A 19,899-nucleotide genomic window follows, 5' to 3' on the forward strand; every position below is an offset into this window, starting at 1 on the left:
CAAACTTGGTGTCACAGCCTGATCTCATATGCAGCTGCCAGGGTCAGGAAAGCTGAAAAGTAATATCCATTCAGCAGGACGTAGACAAATGTTGTTCTGTGCCAAATAAAGAAGTTGCCCCCTTTGCCATGCCCCTATTGTTCCTGCACGACACAGCCCACTTTTCTAAAAGGAGTTGGGTGATTGGGGATGGCTGTGATAAAGAATCCAGGCCCAATCACGCAACTCCCAGAACAGGATAGAAAACAACGTTACGAGTTATGTTTTAAATTAAAGATGCCATTTTGTATTGGCCTTTGCGCCGTCACTGCGAGGGCCAAGGCTCATGTTTGAGTGGGCCAGGTTCATGTTTGGGCGGGCCAGGCTCATGTTTAGGTGGGTATGACCCCCCCCCCCCGCTAAAACCGTGTCTCTGAGGTTCCAAGATGGATCCAGAACAGCTCCTGTTGCCGGATTCCAATGTTTCCTAAAAGAGGACGCACCCAAAAGCTAAACCGGAAGCTTCACGTTGTCCTGCGACCAAAGTACACAGAGTTTATTGATTCCATGAAAACAGAGACCAGGGGCCCCATTTATGAGGCTGTGCATCACTTTTGCGCCGCCGGTGCGTCACTTTCTGTGACGCACTAGTGGCGTAAAAAATGCGCCTTGTTGCGCCATATTTACAAAGTGACGCATCTAGGTAGATGCGTCACTTTGTAAACCCCTGCGCCACATTATACCTGCGCCAGGTATAATGTATGCAAGAAAGGGTCGTAGAAGTGGCGCAGTGAAATCTATGTGATTTCACTGCGCCACTTCTAGGACACAAATGTGTCAATTTCTTTCGCCTGCCTCACAGCAGGCATTAGACTGACGCAGGCCTTTTCACACGGGGCTTGCCCCATGTAAAAGGATACATTGCTGGAGTTGCGTCACTTTTGTGACACACTCCAGCAATGCGCCACTTTTGCACCATACAGATACATCAGAAATACTGACGTATCTGTAACTCCTTGCGCAATGATGCGTCATACTGTAAATATGACGCATCATTGGTGGTGCAAGGAGGGTGCAGTAAAAAGTGACGCATCGCTGTTTTCACGCAGCGATGCGTCACTTTTCATAAATGAGGTCCCAGGGATCTGCCTATGCTGGCACTGTGTTACGACGTGATGCTCATTTCCTTCTCTGTCTGGTGTTGCACTAAAGTAAGTGGGCTCAGGGGTTGTGAAAGAACTGTACCCACTTTCGGGGCACGCCAAGGAAATCCCACCCCAGAGAAGTGCAGATGTTGTCCCGCCTTTTCTAGACAGCTGCCAAGGAGGGGCTAATATTTTAGTAATTTACTCTGATAATAAATTGTGTCCTAAAGATTGTTTACAACATTATTGTTTCAATGACTGTGGGTTTTCCATTGTTAACTCAAGTTCGGCGTTATTTTTGTGAACTATATTGATGACACATTACTTTTGTCAGACAAGATTCTGACTACCATACCATTTGTGGAGTCACACATGTGTTGGTGCGAGAAACTTCAGATTATCTATGTATAATTTGTAATGGGGGAACCTAGCTAGAGAGCCTCAGAGACCAAAGCATGGGCAGGAGGCTTGACTTTAATTCAGGATCATGTACAATGAAGCAGGATTTCAATGGGTGGTAAATCCTGTTGCGCGGAGGTGTGGCGCTCTCCAGAGAGGTGGGTATTCTCCTTTATGAGTTAGGGAAGGGTGGCGGAATGTTGTTGCTGATCCTAGAAGTATAGAACACAAGGCTAGTCTTTGGTTTTCTCGATATTCATTGTTTTCGTTTCTAACCACCTGTAGTAGTTCATTTCCGTACAACTACTCATGGTTTGGAGTTTTGCCAGATCTAGTGATTTGTCTGTGATGCAGTTTATTTTAAAATGTTGGAGACTTGTAGGGGGTGTTGTTATTCCATAAGGGTTGGAGTCTGGACTAAAATATAGGCTGCTACAAATCATAAACCCAGCCAGAGGTCTGGTGTGGTGCGGTGTACACCAAAAAGGAGTAACCACATGGGCAGAATAGAAACCATAAAGGAGGATGCAATCCTGTTGTCACTTGGTGCAACAATTGCCTTCGACACCATCGAGTGAGAATTTCTTTTCGCGGTTCTGATACGTATGGGTTTTGGTCCCAAGTTCATCAAATGGGTCAGATTACTCTACTCACAGCCGGCGGCGCAAGTGGTTCTCAATAACCATGTGTCGGGCTCATTTCCCCTCAGACGGGGCACCTGACAGGGATGCCCCCTGTCATCTCTTCTCTTCGCGTTGGTGCTTGAGCCATTGGCGGTTTGGATGAGGCGAGATCCAATGATCAGAGGGCTGAAATGGACTAAGGACTACGAAGACCGTATTTCCTTATATGCTGATGACAGCCTTCTTTACTTACATTCGACCACGCGGTCCTTCAGTCAAGTCCTTAACATTTTTTGCGCTTTTGGAGCCCACTCCGGCTACACGATTAACTGGCCCAAGTCTCAGATGTACATTTAATGGGGGGATCCTCCGCGTAATCCGAGGGGGTATCACATTCCAGTGGCCTCGCAGGGCTTTAAATACCTGGGTATTTTTATCACCCCGGATCCGGTCTTGTACCACGAGTCCAATTTGCTCGCACCCTTGACACGTCTTTGCTCCGACATTAAACAATAGCAGTCTCTTTCTCTAACCCTTCTGGGACGGGCTGCCCTTTTTAAAATGCTGGCATTGCTGTGCTTTCTCTATATGTTACAGAACTCTTCCCAACTCAATTCCAGATGCTTATTTCATCGGGTTGGAGGCCATTGTACGGGAACTGCTGTGGGAGGGACGGGACCCACGTATCGCCCTAAATAATTTGACAATGGGGTGGTATGACGGAAGCATAGCGTTACCTGATGTAAGGCTTTATTATCAAGCTTCTCAACTCATCGCGGTCAACAAAAGGGCACATGGGGAGCATGATGACCCTAACTTTTGCACCGATCTTTGGCTCTTGGGTAGGGGTGGGTACAACCGAGCACTTTACACAATCTCATACAAACTCCACCTTACAGGGCCTGCGGCGCGCACAGTGGCAATCTGGCATGGGGTCAACAAAAATTGGGTCTAGAACAACACTTTCACAAAGGCCACTCCACTTTGGGAGCCTGACATTTGATAAATGGAACATGATAGGAATCTCATCAGTGGGTGACATGTGGTTGAAAGTTAGATTGGCAACGTATGAAGACATGCAAACTAAATATCCCCTAGCTCACACGGAGGCTTACAGGTACCTACAGATTAGTCACACTATTACTGCTTCCTTACCCAGAGTCGGCCCTCTACCCGCATCCACCCCGCTGGAGGATAGGTTGTTGCTCGACCCAATGCATGCACAGGCCATATCCCTCACTTATAAGAAACTACTCAATAATCGATCTGACCCCATGTCCCTACTGCGTCAACGATGGGGGGAGAATCTGGGAGATATTGACAATGAGGACCGGCTCGACGTCCTTGCATCCCCTAGAGAGGTGGTGATTCCGCAACGCCTTCGCCTAGTACAACTGAAAATCCTGCACCGGGTTTATTTTGAGCACGCACACTGTTCAAGATGGACAGACAGTTTGATCCTTTGTGCCTTCGGCGTTGTAACTTATCGGGCACTTTCCTACATATATTGTGGGAATTCCCCAAAATGCAAACATATTGGGGGATAATTACGCAGCAGATGGCGAGGGGGTGTGGCAAATCTCTGAAGGCTACCCCACCTCTGTCTCCTTCTCATCTGGGCAGCCACAAATCTCACACAGACAGAACAGACATGAGCTTCCACTGGGTGGTCCATTGCTAAACGAAACATAGCGCAGAAATGGGGGGTGGAGGCGACACCATGCCTCAGGGACTGGGCAATCGATATGGACAGGGCAATGATAGCCGAGACAGAAGTCTTCAAGCATAGAGACTGCCCCAAAAAATGGGATCATAAGTGGGGGAGATGGCACAAATATGGAGGCAACCTGTGTGTGTCACCTACCAATGTACTACAACGAGAGAGATGCCTCATCTTGGAGGTCTCCGGCTTCGAGGACACGCTCCTACCCTGAAGTATTGGAATGATTATCCTATTATTTGCAGTGGAAAGTTGTGGGCCACTACCGAGATGGACATTATACTCGTATAAAAGCTGTTGCCAGTGTGGTCTATGCTCCTCCCGTTTTTAACAGGTAATGTGATGATAATCTATGCACAGGATGCAATTTATTGGCTGTACGGTGCGTGCTTTCACAATGAACTGAAACACTATGTCGTCAATGCACTGTACCTTGTCATTTTTCTAATTAATAAAAATTGTTTACAAAAAGGAGTAAGCAGAAAGACTTTGTAAAATACACCGGGCAAAGATGCTGCTAGATAGGAAGAATGGTGGTTGCTTACTCGCACACGATTTGGAGGGAAACACGTAGCACAGAAGTGTGCGAATAGTAGCAGCCTGTCCCCTGCCAAAGTATTTTCTCTAATCCAGCGAATGCGGGTAGTATAACCCTTTTACTTTCTCCTCCTGGTTACGGGAGGCTGTTGGATTGGGCACAAGAGTTGGGTTTCCATTTTTGATTAAATGTTTTTCACCACTACTGCTAGTCATGTTGACACATTGTTTATCATATTGCCATTAGCCCTTACGAAGTTGCGGGGTACGCCCAGAACGACGAAACACATGTTGGCTGGGCATTTGTCAGATTAAGGAAAATACAAAAAAGAACACAAGAACCTGTATCTGTTATTTATGTTACCACCTGTTCTCAATGTCAATTGGACTGTTATACTAGCGCGTGTGCATGGGATAAGAATCATATCTTTTCAAATATAATTATGGCTCTAATTATGAAGATCACTGAATATTGGGAATGTTGCTTATATGTGCGCATGACTGAAATTTATGATAATTTTACTAATTGCTACAAATTTGTTGTAAATTAGTCTATATGAATTTTGAATTAAACACAGAATTAGGGATATAATGAGGTTAGTTCTTAATTAGTGTAGTGATATAAGGAGAACTCGCCTGAATATTGGAGTGTGGTTTTTTAGTACGCCAAATGTGAAATATGCGATTTTTTTAAATTGAAATGTGTAATGAATTTATGATGAGATACTTGATTTAATGCATTTAATTTTTGACGAAAGGTTGTGCAATATGTACATTGTTTTAAGTCACACAGAAAACTATCAAGAAATGATTGTGTTTGCTTTTTGAAAAAATAATGATTTCTCGTGTAATAACAGTAAAACATTCAGGGTTATGCATGGGCCCTTAGAAGTTAAGCAATGTAGGTACTTGGTCATCCAGGTGCTGATGCATAATTTTGTTATGCTTATGTTTGATAAATATAGGAAAGATGGAAAATCGTGTAATGAGTAACAATGGAAGGACAAGTATCATCTTAAGCAAAGACAACTTGGCTCAGTTGTATATAATTAGGGTTCAATTGTATATACATATATAGTGGTATGGCTTAAATTTTGTTACATGTATTTTTACAGCCCTGTTGAAGTCCCAGTAAGGGATGAAACGCATTGGGTGGGCTGAGATGTCAGTTGTAAAGAGAGACACGAGAAGTGATCAATAAGATGATTTCCTACAATTGAATACCTGAGTCCAAATTCTTTGGATAATCCTTGAAGCAATGATTGGAAAATTTGTTGTTCAACACTCCTACTGAAGGGATGAATACATGGGACTTTTGCCTTTGATTTCTTTTAAAAAACCAAGACAAATTTGGAGTGCTTCTCCCAAAATTGTGTTTGTTTAAAATTTTGATGAGGGTCTACCCTCCCAAACCCATATTGCTAAGGTACCTAACAATCCTCACTATCCGAATATTCATTTGTTAGTGGGTGCAAGAGCGGATTATGCTAGCTCAGTGTTCTTGGCTCACCTTCATGTACTGCGTCTGATACAACTAGTAGAAGAAACAGCTGTGTGGCTTCTCCTTTAATTGCCCTGCTATGTGTCCATATCAATCCATTTGCAGGCCTTGCACAGGCTACCTGTAAGTAAACAAATTTAGTCCAAAGTCTGTGTATTTGTTTTAAAGCCCTTAATAACAGAGACCAACTTTTGTTAGAAATATATTCTCCTGGTACAAGCCGCCTAAGTGCTTACGTACTTCTGGAGTGTACATGTTTAAGTTGCCTGCACTCAGGAAGCTGTCTGGTTGCAAAGGATGTAATGTGAGGCTACCTCAATTAACAGGGGCTTACAGCCTTCCCCTTGCATAGACTATTGGTGGGCTTTATTGTCACTCTCGATTCGATTCGATTCGATTTGATTCAAAGCTTTATTCGATTTGTAAAACAAACCATACAAGCAAGACAGATTTACATATTTAACATTGATTTCTAAAATTTCATCAAGGTCACCAAATCTAAAAACTATCTAAAAACCATCATAGACATAATATGTTACAGTCTAAAAACATAATATGACCGGTACAATTTGGATTTAGACGATACACAGTCTATTACCTGATAAAACTGAATTCACTTATAATACATACAGATATACAGACAGGAGGACATAGGGTTAGAACACGGTCAAATGCATCAGATGACTATGGCTTTCCTGGCAGCTGTACATTTTAGTATGTATGACGTAACAAAAAAACAATTATCACTCTCATTTTCTTGCTTCTTATTCAATGGCATTTCTTGGCCGAGCGGCCCATCTTGTGTTTGTCCCTCCCCTGGAGCATAGCCTCTATACCATCTCTCTGACTGCCTGACATCTATCCTTCAACTGCTCACTTTTAGGGAACTTTTTTTATTTTTTTAGTTAAATGAAATGAAACGTCATTTGTAGAGCACACGCCTACTCCAGGGAGTGTCCCGGCACTAAATAGCAGTTTCTCTGCAAAATGACCACTGGATGCAGTTAACCTCATTTGCTGAACAACCGGGTGTTTAACTTCTTTGTAAACATTAAGAGTTCCGGGGTGGCCCGGAATGCCAGTGGAAATCGATTCCAGGCTTTAGCCCCGAGATACAAGAAAGATCTGTCACCGATTCTAGACTAGCGGATCTTAGGGACGGTGGCCAAGTGACCATATGTCAATCGTAGTGTCCTTGAGGGAGTATAAATAGAGAGCCTCTTCCTAAAATATACTATGCCCTTCCCACTCAGACCTTTATGCGCCAGGACCAGTGTTTTAAATTGAATCCTCTTTTTCACAGGAAGCTAGTGAAGTGCACACAGATGTGGGGATAGACGGGTCCTAGGTGTCAGATTGAGAATCAATCTGGCTGCCGCATTTTGAACTACTTGCACCCTGTTCAAGAGATATTCCAGCAGGCCCAGATACAGGACATTTCCATAATCAAGTCTGGAAGTGTTCAAGGCCTGAACCCCTGTTTTCCTGGATTCAACAGAGAGGAGTGTCAAGGATTCTTTCAGAGTGCGTAGTAACCCAAAGCAGATGCTCACTAGGGTTTGAATTTGATGTTGTAGAGACAGGGGGCTGTCAATCTTAATCCAAAATGTTCACAGCGCTTTGTAGAGTGGCGTGGGGAGGAACATCTTGGAGCCACCATGATCGCTAGATTTCCGATGGAGTTGTAGAAATAAAAACTATTTCCGATTTGTCTGGGTTGCATTTTAGTTGGTGGGTGGCCGACCAGTTGAACACTGTGGATAGGCAAGTTTTTATGATTTCACCCACAAATGTTGCCCCTTTATCGCAGGACAAGAGAAGCTGTGTATCGTCAGCATAAAATTTCACCTTGGCACCGTATGATTCGGCAAGAATGGCTATATAGCTATTAAAAAGTATTGGGCTGCGCCCACCTTTAACCGCATGCGCGCTAGCGGTTTTCCCGCTGCGCGCTGCGATTTTTAAAAACCCGCGTTACGTGACAAAGCCAGCTCGTCATGCGCGTAGCGCAGGTAACGCCCATGACGAGCTGGCTTTGTCATGAGCGCTGAAGGGGTTAAGTTCTGTATAGTGGAGGCAAACGGGGGAATTCATACTTCTTGGCTTCTATTGTCCAGGAATGAGGTTAGCCACTTTAATGCCGAGTCTCAAATTCTGATGTTATGGAGTCGATCCTATAGTCTATAATGGGGGACAATGTCAAAAGCCCCCAAGGGATCCAACATAATCATGACGGCCTTGCCCCCGTAATCAAACTCGTCCTTGATGTAGTCTGTTACCTCTAGCAAGGCTATTTGCGTGCTACAGCTTGGTACAAAACTCCATTGACTGGGGTGTAGCACATTGTTGCTTTCAAGGTGGCCTGAGATCAGTAAATTGACATATTTTCTAGCACCTTTGAAAAGGTGGGGAGAAGAGAAATAGGTCTGTAATTGGCCAGGAACTTATAGTCTTCGGACAGCTTTTTATGTAGTGAGTGGATTTTTGCATGGTTCCATTTCAGAGACCTGAGCCACCTTGGCCAAGAGCCGGGGCGGGCAAGGTGCAGCAGGAGAGCCAGACTTTAAACCCATGGATATAGGAGGGGAGTAGAGAAGTGGGGATGCTTTGCCCAGGGGTATTCTAGGGACGAGCAACTCAGTGACACAGAAATCATCCTGTGGCAAGTTACCCAACGTGGCTTAAATAGAGACTACTATCTCATGAAAGAATTGATGGCCATTTTTAAGACTATTTACTGGTCTTAAAAAACTGCCTCTAACTGGAGTAAGAGGCAGATTTTTGGGTTTTACACCATACAAGAAGTTCCTTGTAAATATAGCAAAGTGGGGTTAGCGGCAGTTTTTGCCCAGGAACACCTACCTTGCATCTCATTTTCGTTACGTCCTGCTATTTGAAGTAGCAATCCTAAAAATTCACGTTTACGCTGGGAAACTGCGGCTAACTGCGGTTAGCGGCAAATTGTAAATACGGCGATAAAAAAAAGCTACCATAATGTAAAAAAATTGATGCTACGGTGATGTTAACTCCTTGTAGGTATGCCCCTCATTGTCTGTAAAAGCCCGACGCTGTAGAGACCCGCCAACAAGCTTTGGCAAAATCGATAACTGGTGAAGGTTCGACCTATTGGCTTTGCCAATGCATGTTGGTATTTTCACGCTCTATAAGTACAATAAGGTGTGTGTAAGTGTGTCTATTTGTGCGATTGTTTGACGGTCTTTGTGTCATCTGTGTGTGCGTGACTGAGTATGTATTGTGTGCATATGTGGGTGTGTGATTTTCTACATGTGGTGGCTCCAGGCTGCCTGTGTGTGCATGCTTGTGAGGCTGTGACCTCCGGCCTTCTCATGTTTTCTGTGTGTGTGACAGCGCGTGCGTCTGTGTGTGATAGTGACTCTGTCATCAAGCCATGGGAGCCCCGAGAGGGCCGAGCCCTAGCGGTCGTGACGCCTCAGCGCCACTCTGCACACACTCCATTAGGAAGGGCTGTCTCTTTAAATTAGATATTTCCTCCTATTGTAGCCGAGTCGTGACCAGGAAAGAGGAAATGAAAGCAGCGCCGAGAGGGGGCAGAGCCGGGGAGGAAGCCTGTCGAGAGATCCAGAGTGCTATAAAGCCCCGGGGGGCAGGGCAGCCCCACAGCCTGGGAAACCTCTGTGTGCGGGGAGTGACAGAGGAGGGAAGGTGTCTGCGGAGCGGCGGCGGCGGCTGATGCTGCAACGAGGGAAGGACCGAGCATGACGGGAGACAGGAGGCAGAGCATCTGAGGGCGCAGGAGACAGAGGGGCTGCACAGCGACACACAGCAGCAGGCTGTGTGCTGAGGAGCTAGCGTCTGAGCAGTGACAGTCACGCACCGCCTGCTGTGTGCGGTGGAGCTGCGCATCTATGCTATGACAGACATCCAGCCTACTGAGCTGTGACAGAGACACACAGCCTGCTGTGTGCCGAGGAGCTGGCATCTGAGCTGTGACAGAGACACACAGCCTACTGTGTGCCAAGAAGCTGTGCATCTGAGCAGTGACAGTCACGCACTGCCTGGTGTGTGCCGAGGTGGTGTGCACCTGAGCTGTGACAGAGACACACAGCCTCCTGTGTCCCGAGGAGCAGTGCACCCGAGCTGTGACAGAGACACACAGCCTGCTGTGTGCTGTGGAGCAGGGCATCTGAGGTGAAGGATTACAGAAGAGCTGTGGCAGTCACACACAACCTCCTGCGTTCCGCAGAGCGGGGCACCTGAGGTCGGAGGAGCAGAGAAATTTGACAACAAATCACCGCCGGCTGCAAAGGCCAAACAGGGCACCCGAGGCTGCAGGAGCAGACGTGGGGATGTGCGTGGCGCCGGGCATCTGAGGGTGACGGGGCCACTGGCAGCAATGCACAGCTCTCTGAGTGCTGAGGCAGACGAGGCGGGAGCAGCAGGGGGTGACCTCTGACCGCAGCACCCTCTTCAGGGCGCTGAGGAAGAGCAGGGCACACGGGGGTGCAAGAGCACAAGAACGAGCGCTGGCACCAACACCCAGGAGCAGGGCACACGGGGGTGCAAGCGCACAGTGCCCACTTCAAGGCGCTGAGGAGGAGCAGGACGGTACAAAGACCGGTGCTGAGGAGCTGGGGTCTGACTGCGGAGCAGCGCAAAGGAGCGCGCAGACAACAACCACTTCAAGGCGCTAAAGCGCAAAGTGGCACCGACACACAGCCCCGTGTATGCCGAGGAGCAGGGGGTGCGACTGCGGGGCAGCACAGAGGGGGCTCCGCCGCTGGCACCAGCCCGCTGCATGTCCCAGCCCCAGACGGAGCCAGGAGCCAGGGGTCCCCCGGAGCAGGGCAGAGGTGGTGGTGCGCCCCAGCCCCGGGGTCCCCAGCCGGGGAACCCAGCGCGGGAGCTGCCGATGTCATCAGCCATCGAGAGGAAGAGCCTGGACCCCTCAGAGTAAGAGCCGCGCGTGACTGAGCTCTGTGGCTGCCTGGGCCCTCAGAGGAGGGACGTACGAATGACCTCTGCAGTGAGAGCCCCAGAGCAAGAGCAGCATGTGAATGACGCATGCAGTGGGGGGGCTCAGAATAAGTGCGACTTGTGACTGAGACGTGCAGGGAAAGCCCCCAGAAAAGGGCAAAGACCCCGAGAGCTAAAAGGACCCTGGATTAATCTAAAGAGCGTTGGTGCAGTTTTAGTTGCTATATAATTTATAAATATGATATGACATGCACGCTCTCCAAGGCCTTTCATCTAATATTTCCATTCACGTGCCATTCCATTCTTAACCTCAGACTCTCCCTGGCAATTATATATATTTATATATATATATTCATTCTCTGAGAGCTTTCCCCGCACGTCTCAGTCACAAGTCGCGCTTACTCTATGAGATATAGTAAGCTGGGGGGGGGGGGTCATCAAAATTCCGCAGGGGGCCCCAAAACTAGGACTTTATTCTAATTGGCTTTAGATGTTGCAGTCAGACACCTTCCTTCCTTGATCCAAAATGGGAGACTGACAACGATGAAAAGAGTGTGTGTCCCAGCTTTATGGTTTGAAATCCCCCTCCACGTGCTATTGAAAGCTAGAGTAGGAGGGTCACGTGCATGACATGTGCAGGGAGGGCGTTAGAGGAAAGTATACACGTGAGTGTTGGTTCCCGGGACAGCTTTCGGGGTCAGAGTGCGCATGTGACTAGGGAGTGACAGTGACAGAATAAAAGTGTGCACATGAATGGAAGTGTGAAATGAGAGCCTTCGAGTGAATGAAAGTGTGCATGTGGATGACATTTGCAGCGGGGCACTCACAGCAGGCGTGCACGTGGATGAAATGTGCAGTGACAGGCCTATGAGTGTTGATGTGAATAGGAATGTGCATGAGACCCCTCAGAGTATGAGTGTGCAGGGGAATAGTGAACGAGGTCAGAGTAAAAGTGTACATGTGAATGGAAATGTGCAAAGAGAGCTTTCGAGGGAAAGTGTTCAATTGGATGACATGTGCAGCGATGGCCCTCACAGCAAGTGTGCATGTGAATGAAAACGTGCACACTACGGGTATTCATGTGACTAGGAATATACAATGAGAACCCTCAGAGTAAGAATGTGCGTGTGAATAGGAAGTGCCCCAAAGTGAAAGCTGCATGTGAATGGTGAGAACCCTCAGAGAATAGTGTACGTGTGAATGGGAATGTGCAGTACAATCATACGAGTGTTGATGTGAAAAAGAATGTGTATGAGACCCCTCAGAGCAAGAGTGTGCATGGGAATAGTGACAGCCCTCATAGTAAAAGTGCGCATGTGAAAGGACATGTGCAATGGTAGCACTGAGAGTAAAAGTGTTCATGTGAATGTGAGAAAGATCAGAGTAGGAGCGTGCATGTGATGTTGAGACCTATCAGAGTAGGAGCGTGCATGTAGGAGCGTGCATGTGATTGTGAAAACTCTTAGGGGCAGATTTATGAAGGCCTTGCGCCGCCGGTGTGTCATTTGTAACATGGGAAAAAGTGACGCACCGGCGGCGCAAGGCCTTCATAAATCTGCCCCTTAGAGTAGGAGCGTGCATGTAGGAGCGTGCATGTGAATGTGAGAACTATCAGAGTAGGAGCGTGCATGAAGGAACGTGCATGTGAAAGTGAGAACTCTCATGGTAGGAGCGTGCATGTGAATGTGAGAACTATCAGAGTAGGGGCGTGCATGAAGGAACGTGCATGTGAAAGTGAGAACTCTCATGGTAGGAGCGTGCATGTGAATGTGAGAACTATCAGAGTAGGGGCGTGCATGTGAATGTGAGAACTATCAGAGTAGGAGCGTGCATGTGAATGTGAGAACTATCAGAGTAGGAGCGTGCATGTAGGAATGTGCATGTGAAAGTGAGAACTCTCATGGTAGGAGCGTGCATGTGAATGTGAGAACTATCAGAGTAGGAGCGTGCATGTGAATGTGAGAACTCTTAGAGTAGGAGCGTGCATGTAGGAGCGTGCATGTGAATGTGAGAACTATCAGAGTAGAAGCGTGCATGTGAATGTGAGAACTATCAGAGTAGGAGTTTGCATGTAGGAGCGTGAGAAATATCAGAGTAAGGGTGTGCATGTGAATGTGAGAACTATCAGAGTAAGAAGATGCATGTGAATGTGAGAACTATCAGAGTAGGAGCGTGCATGTGACTGTGAGAACTCTCAGAGTAGGAGCGTGCATGTGAATGTGAGAACTCTCAGAGTAGGAGCGTGCATGTGAATGTAAGAACTCCTAGAGTAGGAGCGTGCATGTGACTGTGAGAACTCCTAGAGTAGGAGCGTGCATGTGACTGTGAGAACTCTCAGAGTAGGAGCGTGCATGTGACTGTGAGAACTCTCAGAGTAGGAGCGTGCATGTGAATGTGAGAACTCTCAGAGTAAGAGCGTGCATGTGAATGTGAGAACTCCTAGAGTAGGAGCGTGCATGTGACTGTGAGAACTCTCAGAGTAGGAGCGTGCATGTGAATGTGAGAACTCCTAGAGTAGGAGCGTGCATGTGAATGTGAGAACTCTCAGAGTAGGAGCGTGCATGTGAATGTGAGAACTCTTGGAGTAGGAGCGTGCATGTGAGTATGAGAACTCTTAGAGTAGGAGCGTGCATGTAGGAGCGTGCATGTGAATGTGAGAACTCTCAGAGTAGGAGCGGGCCTGTGAATGTGAGAACTCTCAGAGTAGGAGCGTGCATGTGAATGTGAGAACTCTCAGAGTAGGAGCGTGCATGTGAATGTGAGAACTCTTGGAGTCGGAGCGTGCATGTGACTGTGAGAACTCTCAGAGTAGGAGCGTGCATGTGAATGTGAGAACTCTCAGAGTAGGAGCGTGCATGTGAATGTGAGAACTCTCAGAGTAGGAGCGTGCATGTGAATGTGAGAACTCTCAGAGTAGGAGCGTGCATGTGAATGTGAGAACTCTTGGAGTCGGAGCGTGCATGTGACTGTGAGAACTCTCAGAGTAGGAGCGTGCATGTGACTGTGAGAACTCTCAGAGTAGGAGCGTGCATGTGAATGTGAGAACTCTCAGAGTAGGAGCGTGTGTGTGAATGTGAGCACTTTCAGAGTAGGAGCGTGCATGTGAATGTGAGAACTCTTGGAGTCGGAGCGTGCATGTGAATGTGAGAACTCTCAGAGTAGGAGCGTGCATGTGAATGTGAGAACTCTCAGAGTAGGAGCGTGCATGTGAATGTGAGAACTCTCAGAGTAGGAGCGTGCATGTGAATGTGAGAACTCTCAGAGTAGGAGCGTGCATGTGAATGTGAGAACTCTTGGAGTCGGAGCGTGCATGTGAGTTTGAGAACTCTTAGAGTAGGAGCGTGCATGTAGGAGCGTGCATGTAGGAGCGTGCATGTGAATGTGAGCACTATCAGAGTAAGAGCGTGCATGTGAATGTGAGCACTTTCAGAGTAGGAGCGTGCATGTGAATGTGAGAACTATCAGAGTAAGAGCGTGCATATGAATGTGAGAACTCTCACAGTAGGAGCGTGCATGTGAATGTGAGCACTTTCAGAGTAGGAGCGTTCATGTAGGAGCGTGCATGTGAATGTGAGAACTATCAGAGTAGGAGCGTGCATGTGAATGTGAGAACTCTCAAAGTAGGAGCGTTCATGTAGGAGCGTGCATGTGAATGTGAGCACTATCAGAGTAAGAGCGTGCATGTGAATGTGAGCACTTTCAGAGTAGGAGCGTGCATGTGAATGTGAGCACTATCAGAGTAGGAGCGTGCATATGAATGTGAGAACTCTCACAGTAGGAGCGTGCATGTGAATGTGAGAACTATCAGAGTAGGAGCGTGCGTGTGAATGTGAGAACTATCAGAGTAGGAGCGTGCGTGTGAATGTGAGAACCATCAGAGTAGGAGCGTGCATGTGAATGTGAGAACTATCAGAGTAGGAGCGTGCATGTGAATGTGAGAACTCTCAAAGTAGGAGCGTGCATGTGAATGTAAGAACTAACCGAGTAGGACCGTGCATGTGAATGTGAGAACTATCAGAGAAGGAGCGTGCATGTGACTGTGAGAACTATCAGAGTAGGAGCGTGCATGTGAAAGTGAGAACTCTCAAAGTAGGAGCGTGCAAGTAGGAGCGGAGCGTGCATGTGAATGTGAGAACTATCAGAGTAGGAGAGTGCATGTGAATGTGAGAACCATCAGAGTAGGAGCGTGCATGTGAATGTGAGAACTATCAGAGTAGGAGAGTGCATGTGAATGTGAGAACCATCAGAGTAGGAGCGTGCATGTGAATGTGAGAACTATCAGAGTAGGAGCGTGCATGTGAATGTGAGAACTATCAGAGTAGGAGCGTGCGTGTGAATGTGAGAACTATCAGAGTAGGAGCGTGCGTGTGAATGTGAGAACCATCAGAGTAGGAGCGTGCATGTGAAAGTGAGAACTCTCAAAGTAGGAGCGTGCAAGTAGGAGCGGAGCGTGCATGTGAATGTGAGAACTATCAGAGTAGGAGAGTGCATGTGAATGTGAGAACCATCAGAGTAGGAGCGTGCATGTGAATGTGAGAACTATCAGAGTAGGAGCGTGCATGTGAATGTGAGAACTATCAGAGTAGGAGCGTGCGTGTGAATGTGAGAACCATCAGAGTAGGAGCGTGCATGTGAAAGTGAGAACTCTCAAAGTAGGAGCGTGCAAGTAGGAGCGGAGCGTGCATGTGAATGTGAGAACTATCAGAGTAGGAGAGTGCATGTGAATGTGAGAACCATCAGAGTAGGAGCGTGCATGTGAATGTGAGAACTATCAGAGTAGGAGCGTGCGTGTGAATGTGAGAACTATCAGAGTAGGAGCGTGCGTGTGAATGTGAGAACCATCAGAGTAGGAGCGTGCATGTGAATGTGAGAACTATCAGAGTAGGAGCGTGCATGTGAATGTGAGAACTCTCAAAGTAGGAGCGTGCATGTGAATGTAAGAACTAACCGAGCAGGACCGTGCATGTGAATGTGAGAACTATCAGAGAAGGAGCGTGCATGTGACTGTGAGAACTATCAGAGTAGGAGCGTGCATGTGAATGTGAGAACTATCAGAGTAGGAGCGTGCATGTGAAAGTGAGAACTCTCAAAGTAGGAGCGTGCAAGTAGGAGCGGAGCGTGCATGTGAATGTGAGAACTATCAGAGTAGGAGAGTGCATGTGAATGTGAGAACTCTCAAAGTAGGAGCGTGCATGTGAATGTGAGAACTATCAGAGTAGGAGAGTGCATGTGAATGTGAGAACTCTCAAAGTAGGAGCGTGCAAGTAGGAGCGTGCATGTGAATGTGAGCACTTTCAGAGTAGGAGCGTGCATGTGAATGTGAGAACTATCAGAGTAGGAGCGTGCATGTGAATGTGAGAACTATCAGAGTAGGAGAGTGCATGTGAATGTGAGAACTCTCAAAGTAGGAGCGTGCAAGTAGGAGCGTGCATGTGAATGTGAGCACTTTCAGAGTAGGAGCGTGCATGTGAATGTGAGAACTATCAGAGTAGGAGCGTGCATGTGAATGTGAGAACTATCAGAGTAGGAGCGTGCATGTGAATGTGAGATTTCTCAAAGTAGGAGCGTGCAAGTAGGAGCGTGCATGTGAATGTGAGCACTTTCAGAGTAGGAGCGTGCATGTGAATGTGAGAACTATCAGATTAGGAGTGTGCATGTGAATGTGAGAACTATCAGAGTAAGAGCATGCATGTGAATGTGAGTACTATCAGAGTAGGAGCGTGCATGTGAATGTGAGAACTCTCAAAGTAGGAGCGTGCATGTGAATGTGAGAACTATCAGAGTAGGAGCGTGCCTGTGAATGTGAGTACTCTCAAAGTAGGAGCATGCATGTGAATGTGAGAACTATCAGAGCAAGAGCATGCATGTGAATGTGAGAACTATCAGAGTAGGAGCGTGCATGTGAATGTGAGAACTCCCAAAGTAGGAGCATGCATGTGAATGTGAGAACTATCAGAGTAGGAGCGTGCGTGTGAATGTGAGAACTATCAGAGTAGGAGTGTGCATGTGAATGTGAGAACTCTCAAAGTAGGAGCATGCATGTGAATGTGAGAACTATCAGAGTAGGAGCGTGCATGTGAATGTGAGAACTCTCAAAGTAGGAGCGTGCATGTAGGAGCGTGCATGTGAATGTGAGAACCATCAGAGTAGGAGCGTGCATGTGAATGTGAGAACTCTCAGAGTAGGAGCGTGCATGTGAATGTGAGAACTCTCAAAGTAGGAGCGTGCACCTGAATGTGAGAACTCTCAGCGTAGGAGCGTGCACGTTAATGTGAGAACTATCAGAGTAGGAGCGTGCATGTGAATGTGAGAACTATCAGAGTATTAGCGTGCATGTAGGAGCGTGCATGTGAATATGAGAACTGGCAGAGTAGGAGCGTGCATGTGAATGTGAGAACTCTCAAAGTAGGAGCGTGCATGTGAATGTGAGAACTCTCAGCGTAGGAGCGTGCACGTTAATGTGAGAACTAGCAGAGTAAGAGTGTGCATGTGAATGTGAGAGCTCTCAGAGAATGTAAATGTGCAGTGGACCCTCGGTGAGAGAGTGCTTGTGAATGTGGATTTCCAGTTAGCACCCTCAGGCTGAGAGTGTGCCTTGAAATGGAAATGTGAGAGTGAGATTATGCATGTGAATGGAAATGTGTACTGGGGACCCTCCGAGTGAGAGTGTGCATATCTGTGGAAATGTGCAGTGGGGCCTTTAATTTGAGAGTACACAGATGTGTGATGCACATGTACATTGGAGGCCCTCGGAGTGAGAGTGTGCATATGCATTGGGGGCCCTCGGAGTGAGAGTGTGCATATGTATTGGGGCCATCAGAGTGAGAGGGTGCATATGCATTGGGGGCCTTTGGAGTGAGAGTGTGCATATGCATTGGGGGCCCTCGGAGTGAGACTGTGCTTATGCAGTGGGGCCCTCGGAGTGAGAGTGTGCATATGCATTGGGAGCCGCTGGAGTGAGAGTGTGCTTATGCAGTGGGGCCGCTGGAGTGAGAGTGTGCATATGCATTGGGGGCCCTCGAGTGAGACTGTGATTATGCAGTGGGGCCCTCGGAGTGAGAGTGTGCATATGCATTGGGGGCCCTCTGAGTGAGAGTGTGCTTATGCAGTGGGGCCGCTGGAGTGAGAGTGTGCATATGCATTGTGGGCCCGTGGGCCCTCGGAGTGAGAGTGTGCATATGCATTGTGGGCCCTCGGAGTGAGAGTGTGCATATGCATTGTGGGCCCTCGGAGTGAGAGTGTGCATAAGCATTGTGGGCCCTCGGAGTGAGAGTGTGTGTTAGACGGGGACCTGGAGGGTCGGCCGAGCACAGTGATCGCACAGACAGGTAACTTCCCCCCCACAGATGGACACCACACAAAGTTCAGGGTAACACCTTTTATAGGCACTTCTGGAAGTAGAGTGGTACGATACAAGGCAATCAGGACACGATGATCCTCTCAATTCTAGTCTCTAGTAGGGGAAGGGGGTAGCGGGACAGTCTGGGTACCCACGGGTACGGGGGTGTAACGGTGATGGCTCACAATCCTCGAGCTCGGTGTTCGGAGGGGTCAGACCGCGGCAGCGCCGGCAGGTCCCGAAGAGGTCGTAGGTGGCAACGGGCCGCGGCAGCGCCAGCAGGTCCCAACGAGGATGAAGGTTACAACGGGCCGCGGCAGCGCCAGCAGGTCCCACGAGAATGCAGGTTGCAACGGGCCGCGGCAGCGCCAGCAGGTCCCACGAGGATGAAGGTTACAACGGGCCGCGGCAGCGCCAGCAGGTCTCACGAGAATGCAGGTTGCAACGGGCCGCGGCAGCGCCAGCAGGTCCCACGAGGATGAAGGTTACAACGGGCCGCGGCAGCGCCAGCAGGTCCCAACGAGGATGAAGGTTGCAGAGGGCCGCGGCAGCGCCAGCAGGCAGGACAATAGTTCACAAGGCAGGGCTGTGGCAGCGCCAGCAGTCCGTCAAGGATGAGTTCGTCGCGGTGTCTCTCGACTCCAGGATACAACTGCCTTCCTGTCCTGGGGCTGCCTCAGTTATAGGTCTGGCGCCCTTTGATGTCCGGACCCTCGCTCTTGGAGGTCGGGAGGTCTGGGATGAGGGAGTCCAGACACCCAGCAGGGGGGTGGAGCCAGCGCCCGAGGAGGCTGGGGGTGCTCGGCACCTGGCGGGGGAGAGCCATCGACACTTCGTACTCCCATTGACCTGCCAAGTGGGCCGTTCACCTCCTGGGTGGAGGGTGGTGCCGGGATGTCGGGGCCTGGCCAGGCCCAGGGTTGGGGTCGGGCTGAGGCCGCACGGCCGCGTGGTGCCGTGTCCAAGATGGCGGCTGGGCCGGGCAATGGTGCTGACGGTGGCCCGGGCCCTGTCCTGCGGGGAGGGAGCGAGCCCTTCATGTGGCCTGTCCAACATGCGTCCCCCCCAGCTGAAGGCGGGGAGAGTCACCCATCTTCTTGGGGACTTTCCTCGTCGAGGCGGAAAAAGCGGGACAGGCCATCCGCGTTGGCGTGGTCTTGGCCGGGTCGATGTTCCACAGTGAAGTCCATCCCCTGCAGGGAGATGGACCAACGTAGTAGTTTCGGGTTTTCCCCCCGCATCTGCATGAGCCATTGCAGGGGTCGATGATCGGTCTGGACCCGGAAGTGGGTGCCGAAGAGATAAGGCCGGAGCTTTTTGAGGGCCCACACCACGGCGAAGGCCTCCCTCTCGATGGTGCTCCAGCGTCGTTCTCGGGCCAGGAGCCGTCTGCTGATGAAAGCCACTGGCTGGTCAAGTCCTTCGGGGTTCAGCTGGGAAAGGACTGCCCCAACGCCATGGTCGGAGGCATCTGTTTGGACGATAAATTCCCGGCTGTAGTCGGGGGCCTGGAGCACCGGGGCGGAGCACATGGCGGCCTTCAGCTTCTCGAAGGCCGCTTGACAGTCTGGGGTCCAGTTGACCTTCTTTGGTTGGTTTTTGGAGGTGAGTTCCGTGAGGGGCCCTACGATGCTGCCATAGTCCCTCACGAACCGTCGGTAGTAGCCTGTGAGTCCCAAGAAGGCGCGGACCTCGGTCTG

General features: G+C 48.9%; 1 protein-coding gene across 1 annotated transcript in view; it reads left to right on the plus strand.

The window, feature by feature from the left end:
* Positions 1 to 9,428: 9,428 nt before the first annotated feature.
* LMO2 (LIM domain only 2) overlaps positions 9,429 to 19,899 on the plus strand; it is a 42,476-nt gene continuing 32,005 nt past the window's right edge. The window contains exon 1 of the mRNA XM_078684267.1: positions 9,429 to 10,836. Coding sequence (XP_078540393.1) covers positions 10,682 to 10,836 — 155 coding nt within the window. The 5' untranslated portion in view covers positions 9,429 to 10,681. The remainder of the gene's footprint in view (positions 10,837 to 19,899) is intronic.

This window comes from Lissotriton helveticus, chromosome 3_2 (genome assembly GCF_964261635.1).
Source record: "Lissotriton helveticus chromosome 3_2, aLisHel1.1, whole genome shotgun sequence".
Lineage (NCBI taxonomy): Eukaryota > Metazoa > Chordata > Amphibia > Caudata > Salamandridae > Lissotriton > Lissotriton helveticus.